Here is a 16,888-nt window from a genome sequence, read left to right as displayed (position 1 = left end):
TTTTCTCTATAAAATAATGTTTCTCTCCCCCGTTTGTTGGCTCTGCCTATGTTCTGCCATAGCATGTGCATTGTGAATTGCAATTCTTTGGCTATTCCTAAATAAACTTCTTTTGTTGGTAAAACAACTAGATGTTTTACTTTTAAGGTTGACAGTTTCAACATAAGAATTTTCGGGGGACACAAACATTCAGTCTATAGCAATTATCCTCATTTTTCAGAGGAGGAAATAGCACGTTGCCCAAGACCCTAAATAGTAGCAGAGGCACTAATCAAACCCAGGCCATCTGGCTCCGGAGTTGATATTTTTAATCACCATAATGTGCTGCCTCCCACAAATCTCAATTTAAAAAGGTACCCAGTAGGAACAAGGGACTGGTACATGCAATTTTGCTTTATAGACAACTTTTCTTGGATATTCTCTTTTAATAAACTACAAAATCCTATAAGTTTTGCCCCCACATCCAGTTGGTATTCTTTTATATACATGGTTTGCATTGGTCCAACAATCTTCAGAAACACACCCCCTCATACCATGTTTGGAAGTGCAGTTCAGCCAGATTGAAAGATTACTCTTCTTTTTTTTTTTTTTTTTTTTTTGTGAGGAAGATCAGCCCTGAGCTAACATCCATGCCAATCCTCCTCTTTTTGCTGAGGAAGACTGGCCCTGAGCTAACATCTATTGCCAATCCTCCTCCTTTTTTTTTTCCCTTTTTCTCCCCATAGCCCCAGTAGATAGTTGTATGTCATAGTTGCACATCCTTCTAGTTGCTGTATGTGGGACGCGGCCTCAGCATGCCCTGGGAAGCAGTGCAACGGTGCGCGCCCAGGATCCAAACTCAGGCTGCCAGCAGCGGAGTGTGCGCACTTAACAGCTAAGCCACGAGGCACGGCCCAGATTACCCGTCTTAGGTGATGTTTCTTACAGTTTAACCAAAACTCTGTGTCTTATAAATAAGATCTTTTCTAAGAGTTCCACCAGGACAGGAGACTTACATAAGAATTTGTAGCTCATTGAAATGTCTTCCCTTTAATACTCAAAATTAAAAAGAAACCTTGTCTTCAAGGTCAGCAATAAGAGCAAATCTAATGCAAGTCCTTTATTGATTAAAAAACAAGGTGACCGCATTAATCTTTGTACTTTTTATCTTGTCTTTAGGTCATAAGTCACCAACCCTTCCATGAGAGGGAACTACTTCTATTCCCTGAAGCTTTTAAAGAGGATGTAATAGCAGCAGAAAGTTATTTTTTAAAAATCAATCTACAATAAGGTTTTAGGATCTACCTACTGGTTGAAGGACCCCTGACCCTGCCCATTCTTAAATGTTTCCTATATCGTTTTTAGAGTCTGAGCTTTAGTTCCAGAAATGATTAATTATTTAAATAGAAAAGACATAGCTGGCACTTAGCTCCTCATGGTTCTTTTAAAATTCTTCTTTATATTAGCAAATCTTAGAACTCCATAGACCTGTGATTCTGAGTAAAATATATACTAAAATGTTTCCCGTTTTTTTCCAAGAATTTTTTGAAATATTAACGTGAATGACACAAAGGTCAAAACTTTCAGCAAAAGAATTTTGTGAAAATTATCACCAATGCTTCAAAGCGATAGGATAAGGAAGGTGGGTGTAGAAGGATCTGTTTTTCTTCAATTGCTAATGGAGGTGTTTATTCATTGGCACAGACCTAAGTCAGCCCACTGAAAGACAAGCAGGATGTTTTTAAGTCCCCTTGCGCGGGTGAAGCCGGTGCTTGTTCTGCCTTGTCATGCACTGAACACTGAATACGTGTTGAAAAACAGAAAGAGTTGATATGCAACCCTTTCACCTGGCAACCACTCACCTCTGCTAGTATAAAATAATGCTAAAAAAAGATTAGCACACAAAAGTCAGGATATGCCTACAGAAACGTATCTCACAGCCACCTTTACATTCTGAGCTCTGTCCGCAGTGAGCAGGCCATGCTCAATATTGGGGGGAAAAATGATTTATCAGGGAAAGCGAACTGTGGGCTTGAATACTAGCACCACCATCTACAAGTTGTGTAACCTTGCCTAATTACCTAATCTAGAAAACAGGGACTATCCCAGCCTTTAAGATTGAAAGAGAATTGGGGAAAGCATGTGAAAACAGCTGCCCCAGGGCCAGCCCCATGGCTTAGAGGTTAAGTGCTCGCGCTCTGCTGCTGGTGAACCCGGTGCACCGCTTCTCGCGCCATGCTGAGGCCATGTCCCACATACAACTAGAAGGATGTGCAACTATGACATACAACTATCTACTGGGGCTTTGCGGGGGGGGGGGGGGGGGGGGGGGGGGGGGGGGACCGCTGGCGCCAGTAGGCTCCCAGTAATCTAGTTTGCCCTGTCCCTTGGTGCCCTGTCCCTTGGCATGTCTAGGGCGGTTGGTGGCCTCATCCTTCGCGGTTCCCAGCAGCTTGGTCATACAATGAAAGTACTAAACCCCACCGTCACCTTCCCTTATGTAGGTACCGATCATTCATCATCTTTCTCCTTCTCGGTGCTTGGGCCTTTTTCATTCTGCCTAGCAGCCAAAGTCTAGACTGGTGGCATTAACTTCCAGCTCGGTTTGTAGAACTGTAGGGTTGGGGAGAAATGCCTGTGGCACTCGCAAGAGATGAGTACCAAATAGGTCTCCTTTGTGCCCCGTCTTAGCAACTCCAGAGCCAAGGCGGGAAGGATGAGGGGAGGGTGCCCAACACTGCGACTAAGAGAAAGATTCCTGAGCACGCTCTGCTCCTCCGGGCTCCGGGAACGGCCTCGGGCAGGGAAGGAGGCTGGGCGCGCAGCGGCGCCCACCGAGGCTGCAGGGCGCCCGAGCGGTCGGACGGGGGAGCGAGAGCTAAAGCTTGCGGAGCGCGCCGTGCTGCTGGCGCCGGCCGCCGCAGCCGGGACGCCGACGCCGCGCCGAGCCCGCCGGGCCGCGGGAGGAGGAGGCCGCGCGGGAGGCGGAGCGGGCGGCGCCGGGGAGGCGGGGGCGGAGGCGGTGTCTCCGCGAGCTGCGCAGGCGTTGCTCGCACCTTGTTGATTAGTCAGTGCTGGGAGCGCTGCTATGGCGTTTCTCAGACCCGCGGCTCCTCCTCACACGCTCGAGGCGGAGGGAAGGAGGGGTAAGAGGAGGAGGAGGCGAGCGGGCGGCCGCCGCAGCTGCAGACCCGGGGCCAGAGGAGGAGGCGGAGCGGGAGCCGCCGCAGCCACCCGGGCCGCCCGCAGCCACAGGGCTGCTGCGAGTCCTCTCGGGGCTTGAGGGCGCTGGGCGCCCCAGCCATGCCCCGCAGCGGCAGCTGAGCCGGGCGCGGGCCCCCTCCCTCCCTCCCTCCCAGCCGCCGCGCCCCCGGAGTGCCCGGCGCCTCCCGCGCGTCCCAGACCGCGAGCGCGAGCAGCGGCGGCCGCCGAGGCGCGGGTGGTGCCGGCGGCGGCGGGAGCGCGGGGCAGCAGGAGGCGGGGAAGATGGACCCGGCGCCCTCTCTGGGCTGCAGCCTCAAGGATGTGAAGTGGAGCTCGGTGGCCGTTCCGCTCGACCTGCTGGTCAGCACTTACCGGCTGCCCCAGATCGCGCGGCTGGACAGCGGTGAGTCCCGGCCGGGCCGCCGGCGCAGGGCAGACGGGCGCGGACCGCAGTCTCCGCGCGGGTGTGCGCGCGCGGGGGCTCGGGAGGGTGGGAGTGGGCTCCCCCCAACCCCCGGAGTTGGCCGGAGCGGCTGCCGCAGCTCTGGCGCGTTGCTCTCAACTCCCCCCAGCAGCAGTTAGAGATGTGAAAATCAGAGCCCTTGCAGTATAATTTAAAAGGACGCCTAAAAAAAAAAAATCAACCTTGGGGAAGCCTCTGCAGATAGTAATCTTGGAGGCGAGCTGTCTCTCCCCACCCGCCTGCAAGAATTATTCAACCTAGGAAACCCTGAAGAGTTATCTTAGGCAACTTTCTCACAAAATAATTGTGCTTGGAGTGGCATCTTTACTTTGGATGCTGTCCTCCGCCTTCCCCCACAAGAAGCAGCCGATTTCAGAGCAAAAGCTCCTGGGTGACCAATGAAAGGGATCACGTTTCTCGGAGACCTTTTATTACAGCTTGTCTGTTTTGTTTAACCGAACTGAAAGTAATTTAGGGCTGTGTGTAGAAAATGTTTTTAGCAGAAGTGATGGTATGCTTAAGGTTAATTATTAGCTTAGCGCATTTCCAGCCTGGAAAAAATTTAAGTCGTCAAAACCTATATTGACTTGCAACCTGAGCTCAGAACTAAGAAATGCTTGGATTTCCTGAAACTCACCGCCAGAAACCAACCAAACATCCCCCAGCTGTTTGTTCTGCACTGTGACATCTGCAAACAAGTAGATGTGCATACTGGCAAGCAAGTAGACACCTTTCAGTTGGAGAGTTTGACATGTAAGGTGGCAATTTAGGTGTGTTTTGTCTTCTCTTGTGTTTTCACAATAACTTCAGTTGATTTTTGGCTTCAGGCGATTTCAGACTGTTTGCAGAAACCAGCTTGCTCTGCTGTGGGGCTGCTGGAAGCACCTGGGCCCAGGTTGGCAGGCAAACAGATAGACCTGGGGTCACACAGGCCACGTCAGAAGAGCCCTGAACAGAAAGATGTCTTTTCAAGTCACAAGGAGTTGAGTTACTCCTCCTCTTCTGGAGTACAAGAGCGGGTAATGTGAGATGTATAAATGTCCAAAGGCATTTTATTCCGTTTCTTATCTGTGGGGTTAGACATTTGAAGTACTGATGTGAAAAATGCAGGAAAGTTCGTGAAAGCTGGAAAACAATCTTGGCATGCTTGCTAGCCTTGTTTGGTTGGTGGTGGTAGTGGTGAGCATTGGGAATAAATTAGGAGTTTTAAAACTAGTAATGAAGTGCATATGAATCCAAGGAGGGACAAGTGGTGTGTTGAGGCATTTCTGCTTAGAGTAGGGGGCAGGGAAGTGTTTTATGCTTTAAATATATCTGCAGATCTGAATCAGAGAGAAAGAAGGAGAGAATGTGTGTTTACAGTGTTTCATTTCCTCTTCCACTGTGCAAAATTGTATATATTGGAAGGTTATGAGTCCTGACCTTTTCTGACCTTCTCTTATCTCGGCACACTCCGCCAAAACTTAGCTAAGCGGAGAACACTGGTACATGTGGTGTAAAAGTCACCCAAAAGCTTCATTAAACTGAAAGTTTAAAGAGGCTAAATATCAGTTGCAGACATAACTTTTAGCTTTATTAGCCACTTTCTATATCCTTGCCATTCATAAAAAGGATCTGAATCAGCAGTGTAGTCCTCCCACACTTCTTTTTAAAACTGGGATGTGGGTAGCAAGTCTTAACACTGTGTCCTTTCAAGCTGTGGAATGGATTTTGATCACTGTGTGTAATTCCAATTCTTTATTGTAAATTTTCTCTTGTTCCCACTTGAGAATCACAGTGGCACACACGAATTTGGAATCATAGCCAAATACTGCTTTATACCTTGCTACTTTCAGTTAACAATGGTATCTTATTTAAATATGTATTTTTAAATAGCTGCATAACATTCCATGGGATGGCTATATGATCTAGTCCTGTATGGTGGACATCAAGCTACTTTATTTTTTACGATTATAAGTTGTGGTATAAGGAACATTCTTGTACATAAGTCTGTTTGTTTGAGTTAGGCTATATTCCTGCATTTGCTGAATAAGCATGTTAATCCTTTTTTAGTCCTGGATATATGTTGTCAGATTGCTTTAGAGACTAACGGTGATACTCGTTTACACTATCAGAAGTGTGGAAGTAGCACTCTCCCCTCAGCCTTACAATATTGAATATCTTCCAAAAAAAACCTTTGCTAATTTGATGGGGGGAAAGTGTTAGCTTACCAGTTAAATTTGGAGAGACTTTAAAAGAGTCGATCATAGATTTCCATGCTTTTTTGAAATTTATTTATTTTTTTGTGAGGAAGATGGGCACTGAGCTAACATCTGTGCCCATCTTTCTCTATTTTATGTGGGATGCTTGCCACCCGGGATCCGAACCTGCGAACCCCGGGGGCTGCCTAAGTGGAGCGGATGAACTTAACCACTACGCCGCCGGGCCGGCCCCTCCATGCTTATTTTTCAACATGTTTCACAGCAGTGCTTAGAACATGTTAAGGCCATGCCAGTGCTCTATGTGAAATCTCAGGTTTCGTGTGGTCCTCATCCTGTGTCTGTTTTTTGGTGGTTTTAGTACTGCAGGTACATTTTACACACGGACACCCTGTACTTAGACATAAAAGGTAGTCATTTTCCAAATCACTTGTTTTCAAAGAGACTAGAAAGAAATTGAAAAACATGCCACTGGTTGATATTATGCCAGGAGAAAACTAATGGCTGATTTTAAGCAATCGTTAAAGAATATTATATTAACATCTAATTTCATAACTGATGATTACCAAATACCTATTATGTGCTGGTACATTTCTAGGTGCTTGATGTGTGTTGTCTCAAATCCCCAGCACCCCGTTTTAAGGTCTTTGGGAACCTGAGATTCAGAGAATTTGAATGACATACCTAGTAAATGGGGGAGTGGGATCTCCAGCCGAGTTTCTGACTCTCAAGACAGACCTTTTATCTCAAACTGTACTGCCTCCTCATACTAAATGGGAGTAGGTTTAGAGTAGGTCTAATGTCTGCTCTAAATAGCCTCACTGTCTCTCCAAGAGCTCGAGGACCAGAAAGTCAGTATTTTTAAAACAGTGTAGACACCGAATTAAGTGCTGGTCTCATCCATCATATTTAGATGACTTTCTCCTTCCCAAAGGAGTGGCTGAAAGAGGGAGGGGCAGTGGGGAAGAAGAGTACGGAATCAGAGAAAGAAGGAAGAAGGTGGAGTGTGAGGGCTTAGGGTATGGAGATGTATCTGAGGTTACTGCTCAGTACACTTGCCTTACTTAAAATATTAACTACACAATAAGTAAAGAACTCTCCAGTTCTTTGCATTATGCGTGTCAGTCTTGAAATGCCAGTCAGATAGACGCATTCCATATTACATCCCTGGTGGTGAAATTGGTCATCGTATAATAAGATAGATACAAAATTAGTGAGCCTTTATGGTATTGCCTCATGAGTCTTTCTGGAGAACTCAAAGAAGAGTACTGTAGTGATTCTCCTTAGTGAGATACATCTCCTCAGCCAAGGGCTAAGTCAGCAATGCAGTTAAGATTGGATATTAAACTTGATCATCAATCTTAGAAACTGTTGGCTGTAGAACCAGGTTCAACAAGTGTGTTTATGACTAAGAGGAGGGTGGGGAAAATGCTGATACCCTCCCCTTCTCCAGCCCATCTTCACTCAAAACTAGGTAGGTGGGACATTGTTCATTCTCTGTCTCCAGTATTTTGTCTTGGAAGGGCTCCGACAGGTTGGTCTATAGCAGTGTGCTTCTAACTTTTCTGCTCCTGTAGCTCCTAAAAGATTCTGTAAAACTCTGTACCCTGCACACATTTTTAAGCTAATTGCTAAAACTTTTCATCCTAAGTTTAAGTAGTTGCAAAAGATTTCATTTTTCAGCATATTGTAAATATTGGTGTTTTAAATTGTTACATCATTTAAAAAGCACTGGTAGGATCTGTATTTTCTTCCGAGTATCATTCATTTTTAAAAATGCATAAATAAGTTCTTAAACCGTTAAAATTTTTAAACCTTGTCTTTTTGTCCTTAAATTCATATTTCCGTTTCCCTTCTCCTATAAAATTCTATCCCGAAGTAATATATTTTTATGCTTGAAAGTGTCTTATTGATCACTCTGTCTTCCTTTCTGTAACAAAAAAGTATATAAATTGAAACCCAGTATTTTGTAATTCTTTTGGCCATAAGGATCTTTGTATTTAAATATTTCAGGTTGTTTAAACAAAGAATTGGAAATTACCTGACTTAGAAAAGGAGGGTGTTACCCAAATGCTGGAGCCTTTCACTCCTCAACCTGCATTAGCGTTTTTATTTGTTCTTTTGTTAGTCGAGCTGAGGTCTTTACACCCTGGGGTAATGCCGTTTAGAAAGATCTGGGGAAGGTAATGCAAATACATTACTTTTGTAAAGTGGGTGAAGAACAGCTTCCATTCATCACTGGGTGGATGTCCCTCCATCACAGTCTTGGTCCCAGGCAGATCCATTTTTAGACAAGAGAATATTTGGAAGTTGGGGGTCTGGGAATTGATTCCTTGACAGCTGTGATGGTGAACCCATCGGGAAGTGTTGGCTTTGCTTCAGACATGTACCCCAGTTCGAAGAATGCTGGTCTAGAGCAGTGAAAGAGGAATTGATGGTGTTTGTTGAAAGGAAGAGGAAGACCAAGGCTGCATGGATTGAGAGAAAAAAAGGTGGTAGGAGTTGGAGGCAGCTGTGCAGATAGATCAGCAGATAGATCTCCTTCCTAGCTGGGTGGAGGAGTCGGAGCTGATTCTAAGCCCCAGATGTGTTGGGACTGTGGGAACTTTGGTCCTTGCTTTGTGCTGAGGCGCTTCTCTAATTTTACCATTTAAGTGTCTGGAGGGCCGAAGGAGCAGAAACATGGAGCCTCAGATCAAAGAGAGGCTCCAAGTGGCTGCTTGCAAATGTCAAAGGTGTTTCTAGATCTCTTTTTTATCCTTGAAATTAATGTAAGTTCTCAAAATCTCCATGGTTGATATTACTTTAATATATTTATTTAAAAAATTTTTTTTCTAAAGAAACTTAATGTAAGTCTTATTCTAGGAAGATGTGTTATGCTTCTCTGTGGCTTCATTTCCCCTCTCATTCTGTATCAGAAGAGGGTACATATGCCCAGGGTGAGAGAGACAGTAGTTGAAAGGATCTGGATTTGGAGCCTGGAAACCTCCGTTCGGATATAGGTGTTGCCATTTCATAGCCACGTGATCCTGATCAGGTCCCTTGAACCCTTTGATTTGTAGTTTTCTAGTGCAGAAAAAATGAACATTATACTTGCCCATCTGTCTCACGGTTATCCATTAATTTGTTCAATCAGCTAATATTTATTAATCCCCTGCTATATGTCAAGCCCTGTTATAGGTATTGGGACAATAGCACTGAACAAATCAGACAAAAATCTCTGTCCTCATGCAGCCTGCATTCTTGTGTAGCTACTTACTGTGATAATTAAATACAATAATATATGTGAGGGCCGGCCCCGTGGCTTAGCGGTTAAGTGCGTGCGCTCCGCTGCCAGCGGCCCCGGGTGCGCACCGAGGCACCACTCCTCCAGCCATGCTGAGGCCGCGTCCCACATACAGCAACTAGAAGGATGTGCAGCTATGACAGACAACTATGTACTGGGGCTTTGGGGGAAAAATAAATAAATAAAATCTTTAAAAAAAAAAACATGTGAAATACACATGTATTGCAAAACAATATACATATATAAGATTGGTATAGTGGAGGTGCAGACCAGTTGAGTGGGGAGGCTTCAGAGTGTATCATTTAGGCAACAGAAGTCCACTGAATAATAAGTAGATTTTATTATCCTTGCACAGGTAAAGAAACTGAGGGAAATGCTGAGTGACACTTTAGCCTATTTCCTTCTGGCTATTCCAGGTTATTGATCAAGTAATCCACAGGTTATAAAAAGGTGGTGTAAGGTCTTTGTCAGAGAGAAAGTGTTATGAACTAATTTAACCCAAGATTGGGCTTGGGAGAGACCAGAGTAGGAAGTTAGGAAAGGAACTTTTGACTTAATCCAGATTCACGTGTGAGTCTGACCAGATGCTACCAAGACACTTGAATCTTTTTTTTTTAGCATGTATCCATCGCTACTTTTACTGGGTGGATGGTGACTTTCTGAGCACCTGTAGTTATGTAATTGTTAGCAGGAAAGAAGTGCCTGGTATAACGTTATACACGAAGTGGATGATGAAGAAAGTCTTAAAAGGTGTTCTTTTATACACTGTATACTTTTACTTTCCTCTAGTTATCTCCTGTTTTATTTTTTTATTTTATTTTTTATTTAGTTTTTGCTGAGGAAGATTCTCCCTGAGCTAACATCTGTGCCAGTTTTCCTCTATTTTGTATGTGGGTCCCGCCTCAGCATGGCTGGAGAAGTGGTGTAGGTCCACGCCCCAGAACTGAACCGAGGCCCCTGAAGCGGAGCGTGCTGAACTTAACCACTAGGCCGCCCTAGTTATCACCTGTTTTAATTGGCCACGCCTGAAAATTATGAAGAAAGAATAGGAGAGGACCTTGTAGGGGACAGCAGATGGTGAGAAACATTTAGACCCACAAGACAAGATTTGGACATAGCTCCTTCAGTGCTCTTGCTTTTCAAGTAAGATGGTTGTTTTGAAAGTCTTAAATGAGTATCCCCATGGCCAGTCTTAAGACACTCCGTTCATCTGTAAAAGGAAAACTGGTTTGACCATTGTGATTGACTACATCATAGTTTAAAGAGAGTATTTTAGTCTCTTTTGCTCTTTTGGCTGCCTTATTGAAATAGCAAGTTCTGGTAGACCAGCTTGTAAACTCGTTTATTTTTGTTTGAGATTCCTGAAGTATCTGTCTTTTCACTTACTGAGCAGCAGTTCTAGGAAGACTCAGACTCCCTCTGGTCTTCAGCAGGATTATCAGTCTTAAGAATACCAGCTATTATATGCAACTTGAAAAATAACTTTTAATGTTGGTTTATGTATTATTTTGTCATACTTGACAAAATATAAAACCTGTTAAAATATTTTAAATCACATGGGATTAATTCTTCTTTTAGAAGACATTTCCACATGAAGATGCTCCCCTACGTCTCAACTCCCACTCCTACTCCCAGTTTCACGAGAATGTTGACTTAAATTTCAGGTTAAAGATGTCTAAAATTATTTTTACTATTTCCCAGATCCTAGCACAGTGCAAGTAGGAAGAACTGGATAAGTATTTAATAAATGAATGAGCAAATCTCAGTATTAAAAATTTGAGGGTCCAGGACCAGCCCCGTGGCTTAGCAGTTAAGTGCACGTGCTCCGCTGCTGGCGGCCTGGGTTCGGATCCTGGGTGCGCACCGACACACCGCTTCTCTGGCCATGCTGAGGCCGTGTCCCACGTACAGCAACTAGAAGGATGTGCAGCTATGACATACAACTATCTACTGGGGCTTTGAGGGAAAAAAAATAAAATTAAAATAAATTTGAGGGTCCAAAATATCCATATTACTAAAGCTATCTGAGACCTCTGAAGTCTGAAATAGAAGTTCATTTTTTGTTTCAATTCAGGTAGACATTGTATTCTTAAATATACAAATTGAAACTAAGATGATAGGTCCTAAAATTAGCAGTAGGTAATATAGAAACTAGTGGATCATCATGATGAAATAATGATTCTTAGGATCATTATTTATCAATATTTTGAATAAATTATTTCTAGAAATTGCAGCTCATTTTTAGATTTTTTGCTTTCTTGCTACTTCTTTCATTCTGAAATTAAGATACCTCCTTTATATATTATATGTAGCTATGTCATTGAATTTTTAATCTTATATGGACTAGAATGCCATAAAGCTTTGGAACTAGTCAACTCTTACTACAATAAAGAAAAGGCCTGATTGGATAGTCATGTAACCATTTAACTATCCATTGTCTCATCTTCTCAGGACACCAGGGATTTTACTTCTAAGCAAAGCAAGCCACTTTGTTTAAATAGTGTTATTACAAGACTACCACTGCTAATTTGGTACAGTTGTCGTCTTCCTAGAATAGCCCCAAGATTGACTTGAAACCATAGTGTCTTAATCCCAGACAATGAGTTTCTTTTTATGCCACTGCAGGAGTATTACATCGTGGTAAAAGAAGGAAAAAACAATGTTCTGAGCCCCTTTCCAGTTCTGTGGATGAATTTCTTTATAATTATGGGGCAAGTCATTTTAATTGATTCTGCTAATTCTTAAGCCTAGTTTGAAGTATTTAAATACCACTTGAGTTTTGATGGCTTACTGGTTGTCTAATAAATACCAAGTTATTGAATTTCAAATGCAATATGAAGTCTTATAGTTATGAAGGTATTTGTTATTCAGGTTAATATTTAACATCTACAGTAAGTTATTTTGATTAGGCCTGGTTACAGCTTAGAAGGGAATGTTATTGTGTGTGAGCACTGCCCATGTATGTACCCCTGTGAAGGTGTAAAATAAGTTATGTTCTGTTCTTTTTCTCCACTCAGTAGAGAAAAATTTCTATGATCATTTTTTTTTTTAAAGATGACAGTTTTCTCAATACCAGACTTTAAGATGTTAGAAATGAAAATTTGCTCTTGGTAATTAGTTCACGTTGACAATACTTTTCTCCTAGCAGGGAACTAGATTCAAATATCTAAAAGTAACCAGAAAAGGGTAAATGTTTACTTTTCTTTTTTTTTTATTTTGGTGAGGAAGATTAGTCCTAAGCTAACATGTGTTGCCAGTCCTCCTCTTTTTGCTGAGGAAGGTTGGCCATGGGCTAACACATACGTGTCCATCTTTCTCTACTTTATGTGTGGGACACCTGCCGCAGCATGGCTTGATAAGTGGTGCGTAGGTCCGCGCCCTGGATCTGAACTCATGAACCCCAGGCCACTGAAGTGGAGCAGGTGAACTCAACCACTACGCCACCAGGCCGGCCCCATTCTTTCTGTTTTTTTTTTGGTGAGGAAGATTGTCCCTGAGCTAACATCTGTGCCAGTCTTCCTCTATTTTGTATGTGGGACACTGCCACAGTATGGCTTGATGTGCAGTGTGCAGGTCCGCGTCTGGGATCCGAACTAGCGAACCCTAGACGGCTGAAGCAGAGCATGCGAACTTAACCACTATGCCACCCGGGCTGGCCCCTCTATTTTTAAATATATCTGTTACATTGTAGGTAATTAGGAAGCACTGGTTATAACACATTCTGTCACTCATTCAAAGAAAGGTTAGAGAAATGCCTGAAGAAGCCCACTTGAATAACTCCAAGACATCCTTCTGTGTAGACGCTGTATTCCGTGATATTCACTTTGAATTTCCTCTCTCTTCCTTTAGTAGAAATGGGCAAGCAAGCAATGATTAGAATCAAAGAACTAACATCTATTCCATTGTCATTCCTGGTCCTGAGTAGCTTAGTCTCTGAGATCTTCAATTTTAGTCTGTTGAAACCCTTTTTCCCTTGGATCACTGACACACAAAAACAATCAAGCACCAGACCCAAGTTAAAAACAATTTAATTAGTTATGTCTAAAGAGAGAGGGCTCTAGAAGGTTCAGATTATCTACTTAAAAATAAGTAACATAAAGCTTTATACAATTATTCTGCTGTTATTTTTTTCCTGTTTATTTTGGTCCCATATTTTGGTCAGTTAAGAGGGAGGGATCCACTGAGAGTAGACAGGATCTGAAGAAATTTTCACAAGCTCATCGTGGTCAGGTACATCAGTTAAGGTTAATTTCAGTTGTGCATAACAGACCAACAATGACAAAAATAGTGGCTTATGCAATATGGAGATTTCTTTCTTTTTCATATAAAAGAAGTCTGAAGGTACATAGTCCAGGACTGATATGGCAGATCCACGGTGTCAAGGACCCAGGTGCGTCATGTCTTTTTGCTCTGTCGTCCTCAGCAGGTAGTTTTCACTTCATAGTCCTTAGTGGCTGCTGGAGCCCTAGCCATCAGATCTGTATCCCAGATAGCAGGAGGGGCAAAAGGGTATGCCTTACCACCAGGCCTACACTGCACTGTACTTACATCTCATTGGACAGGACTTACACACTCCTATATGGGCAGGAAGGCAAGGAACTGTAGTCTTAACTGGGCACAATGCCCAGGGGTTCTTACTGCAAGAGAGGGGAGCATTGGATATTGGGAGCCACCTAGAAGCCTCTGCCACTCAGATTTTTGCATTGATGCCTTTTCTTCACTTGTTTTCTCCTACTCAAAACTTACTAAAATAGCCATGCGTTGGGTCCTGATTTCCTTGATATCTCCTTGTTCAGATTCTCACTCAGCTAAGATAGTATAAACTTGTTGCCCTGACTTCCTTTTCTTGCTTCATCCTTGAGCATGAGCTAAAACCTTAAAATAGTTCTATTTAAGAGGCTCTTTATTACAGGTGAAAGTACTTTATAAGTAAGCCATGAGAAGTCGTGTACTTGTAAGAAATTGTTGTTATAAGGCACTCTCACATTCTTTTTTGGCTTGCAAACTTTTCAGATTTTGTCTCTGATCTGCTACACACAATGGGGATAGTTGTCCAATTTTTTTAAGGTGCTTTTTTTCCTGCTCTCCTCCTTTTACTGGAGAGGCTTGGTGGTTGTGTATTTTTTTTGTTTTGTTTTGTTTTGGTGAGGAAGATCAGCACTGAGCTAACATCTGATGCCAATACTCCTCTTTTTGCTGAGGAAGACTGGCCCTGAGCTAACATCTGTGTCTATCTTCCTCTACTTCATATGGGACGCCGCCACAGCATGGCTCTACAAGGAGTGCGTCGGTGCGCGCCTGGGATCCAAACTGGTGAACCCCGGGCCGCTGCAGCGGAGCACGTGCGCTTAACTGCTTGTGCCACCGGGCTGGCCCCTTGGTGGTTGTGTATTTTAAAAAAGTATTTACTGTTTTCCCTCAGATATCATTAGTATAGAGAATTTGGAACATATAGACAAAAAATGATAAAAATGAGTATCAGTTTTAATTCCAGAGGTTATATAACTTGTTATATAATCATTATTAACATTTTCCTATTGTGCAGGCATGGCATGTAAATGGAGACTATATCTAAAAGTCAGACCAAAAAAAACCCCTGCTTTTTAAATTTTACATTAGATCATGAGCATTTTCCTTCATTATTAATATTCTTTGAAAATAAAATTGTCATGACTGAATGTGATCTGTTATTACCAATAAACCATTGTTTTTTTGACCATTTTCCAGTTGTGAGACATTTAGTTGTTTTGAGTGTCATGTGTTTGAGGCTATCTTTGTACTTAAATTTATCAGTTTTACATCATGTCATTATTTTGGGTTCTTGGAAATGAGATTGTTATTCAAAATTTATTATTTTTAGACTGTTGATGTGTGTTGCTAAATTGTATCCAGGGAAGTTTGAACCATTAGCAATGAATGAGTAATATCATTATATATCATTGAATATCATAGGTGTTTTTCAGTCTTTGCTAATTTAAATAATTAAAAAATTGGAACTTCTAATTTGTATTGCTTTGACTACTAGTAGAATTAGTTCAATAATTTTATCTTTTTTGTGTGAATTTTCTGAGTCCTTAGTTCAATTTTTTGGTAGAGTTTTTTTTTGCAAAGCTCTTGTAGTAAAATAAAATTCTAGTGTCTTTTATTCTTGGTTTTCTGCAGGATGTTTATAAGTAATTTCCAGGTTTCATGTGCGTTTAATCACTGTTTAAACTTCCTTTCTATTTTTCTTCAGTTAATGTTCATAAGTAGATATTACTTCTGTTTCTGAAACAGAATAATTGATTAATTTACTTTTCTTTATCAACCTGGATATTGGATTTAAATGTTTTGTTCATTGTTGCATTGTGGCCAGTCCTCTGAAAGAAAGAATCCTCTTCCACTGTATAAAATAAAATAATCTTGTGAAAATCTTGCTAAAACCATGTTATGTATTTACAGCTATAATTATGTTTGAGTTCAAGTCAGGAAGAGTTCCCCACAGATACTTCATTGTTGATGAATTCCTGTGCATTGCGTGAAACTAACATGACAAACTAGGCTTGTCACTATTTGGGTTTAAAGACTAAGAATAAATTGACAAGTTTATAAAAATATTTCATTCTTTCCCATGTTATCCCTAACGAACCCTGAAGTGCTACATTTCAGGCAGTTAGAGTTTTCTGTGCCCGTCCCAAGTCTCCCTCTTGTAAGAGCTCTGACTGGCCACTGAGAGCCCGTTGAAGCTTAGAATTTGAGTGCTGATGCAAGAGAATAAATAGAGATTCACAGATAACTTTGATACAGGGAGAGAAGTAAATATGATAGTTTGAATGTCATTTTATTCTTCTGTTGAATATCTGTGCAAATGTCGACTTCAATGTAGTGGCTAAAGAAGGGAACCGGAGATAGGAGAAGGAAAGCCCGGTTTAGTTCTCTCTCTGCGAACAGGCAGTGATGGATGGGGGAGTAAAATACATATCCCGTTGCCAACTTGGCACCTGAGGACTCTGTAAATAGTCGCATTTATCAGAGGGTTGAGGTGACAGTTGCTGAAAGTGAAGTACAAGATGACTTGAAGAGAATCTTTTAGTGCCAAAGAAGTCTCAAATTAACTTTACAGTAGATCAGATAGTTGATGAATTGTACTTACCCCTCCCCTCAGTCTCTTTTTTTTCTTGACTCAGTTGGGAAGATATTGATCTGAGTAGGTTGTATACAATTGAGTACTGTACGGTAGATATCAGAGAAGTTTCATTCATAAGTGGCGACTAGAAGCGGAAGGAAGAAGGGAAATATATGAACTAAGTATTAATACCATTTATAGTCTGTCTAGTTTTTTAAATTGTTACAATGAGACAAAACTTCATTTCCCCTGATATAAACATAATGTATTCATGATGAAGAATTTGAATAAATAAAAATATTTAAAAACTAAAGGTAACCTGAAGTCCCAGCACATAAGCACCATCAACATTTTGGTGACTGTACTTTTGTGCGTACTCTGTTCACTCACACACGCACGCACGCACTCTTACAATTTTACATAAATGAGATATTTTAGCTGCCTTTTTTTTAACCTTCTCCCTTGACATCAACCCCCATTATTCCAACCCAACCCTGCCCATCCATAAAATCCACTTAAATAATCCAGTGCATATCCTTCATATTTTCCCCATACTCATGTAATCTTTCTACATCGACATTAGATATACATACAAAGACATATACTGAAACAGAGTTCTGTCACTGCTTTATAAAAATGGGATTATATTATAC

At 41.9% G+C, this 16,888-nt stretch overlaps 1 protein-coding gene across 3 annotated transcripts in view; it reads left to right on the top strand.

The window, feature by feature from the left end:
• The first annotated feature begins 3,075 nt into the window (after window positions 1-3,075).
• Window positions 3,076-16,888, top strand: part of GAREM1 (GRB2 associated regulator of MAPK1 subtype 1) — a 191,958-nt gene continuing 178,145 nt past the window's right edge. For 2 of the 3 annotated variants that reach the window (XM_058556956.1, XM_058556955.1), the window contains exon 1: window positions 3,077-3,586. In XM_058556956.1, coding sequence (XP_058412939.1) covers window positions 3,466-3,586 — 121 coding nt within the window. In that variant the 5' untranslated portion in view covers window positions 3,077-3,465. Of the gene's footprint in view, window positions 3,587-16,888 lie in introns of all 3 variants that reach the window. The other variant, XM_058556957.1, reaches the window with a different exon arrangement.

Source organism: Diceros bicornis, chromosome 16 (assembly GCF_020826845.1).
Source record: "Diceros bicornis minor isolate mBicDic1 chromosome 16, mDicBic1.mat.cur, whole genome shotgun sequence".
Classification (NCBI taxonomy): Eukaryota; Metazoa; Chordata; class Mammalia; order Perissodactyla; family Rhinocerotidae; genus Diceros; species Diceros bicornis.
Note: the sequence above shows the minus strand (reverse complement) of the source record. Positions and strands in the feature narration are given on the sequence as shown.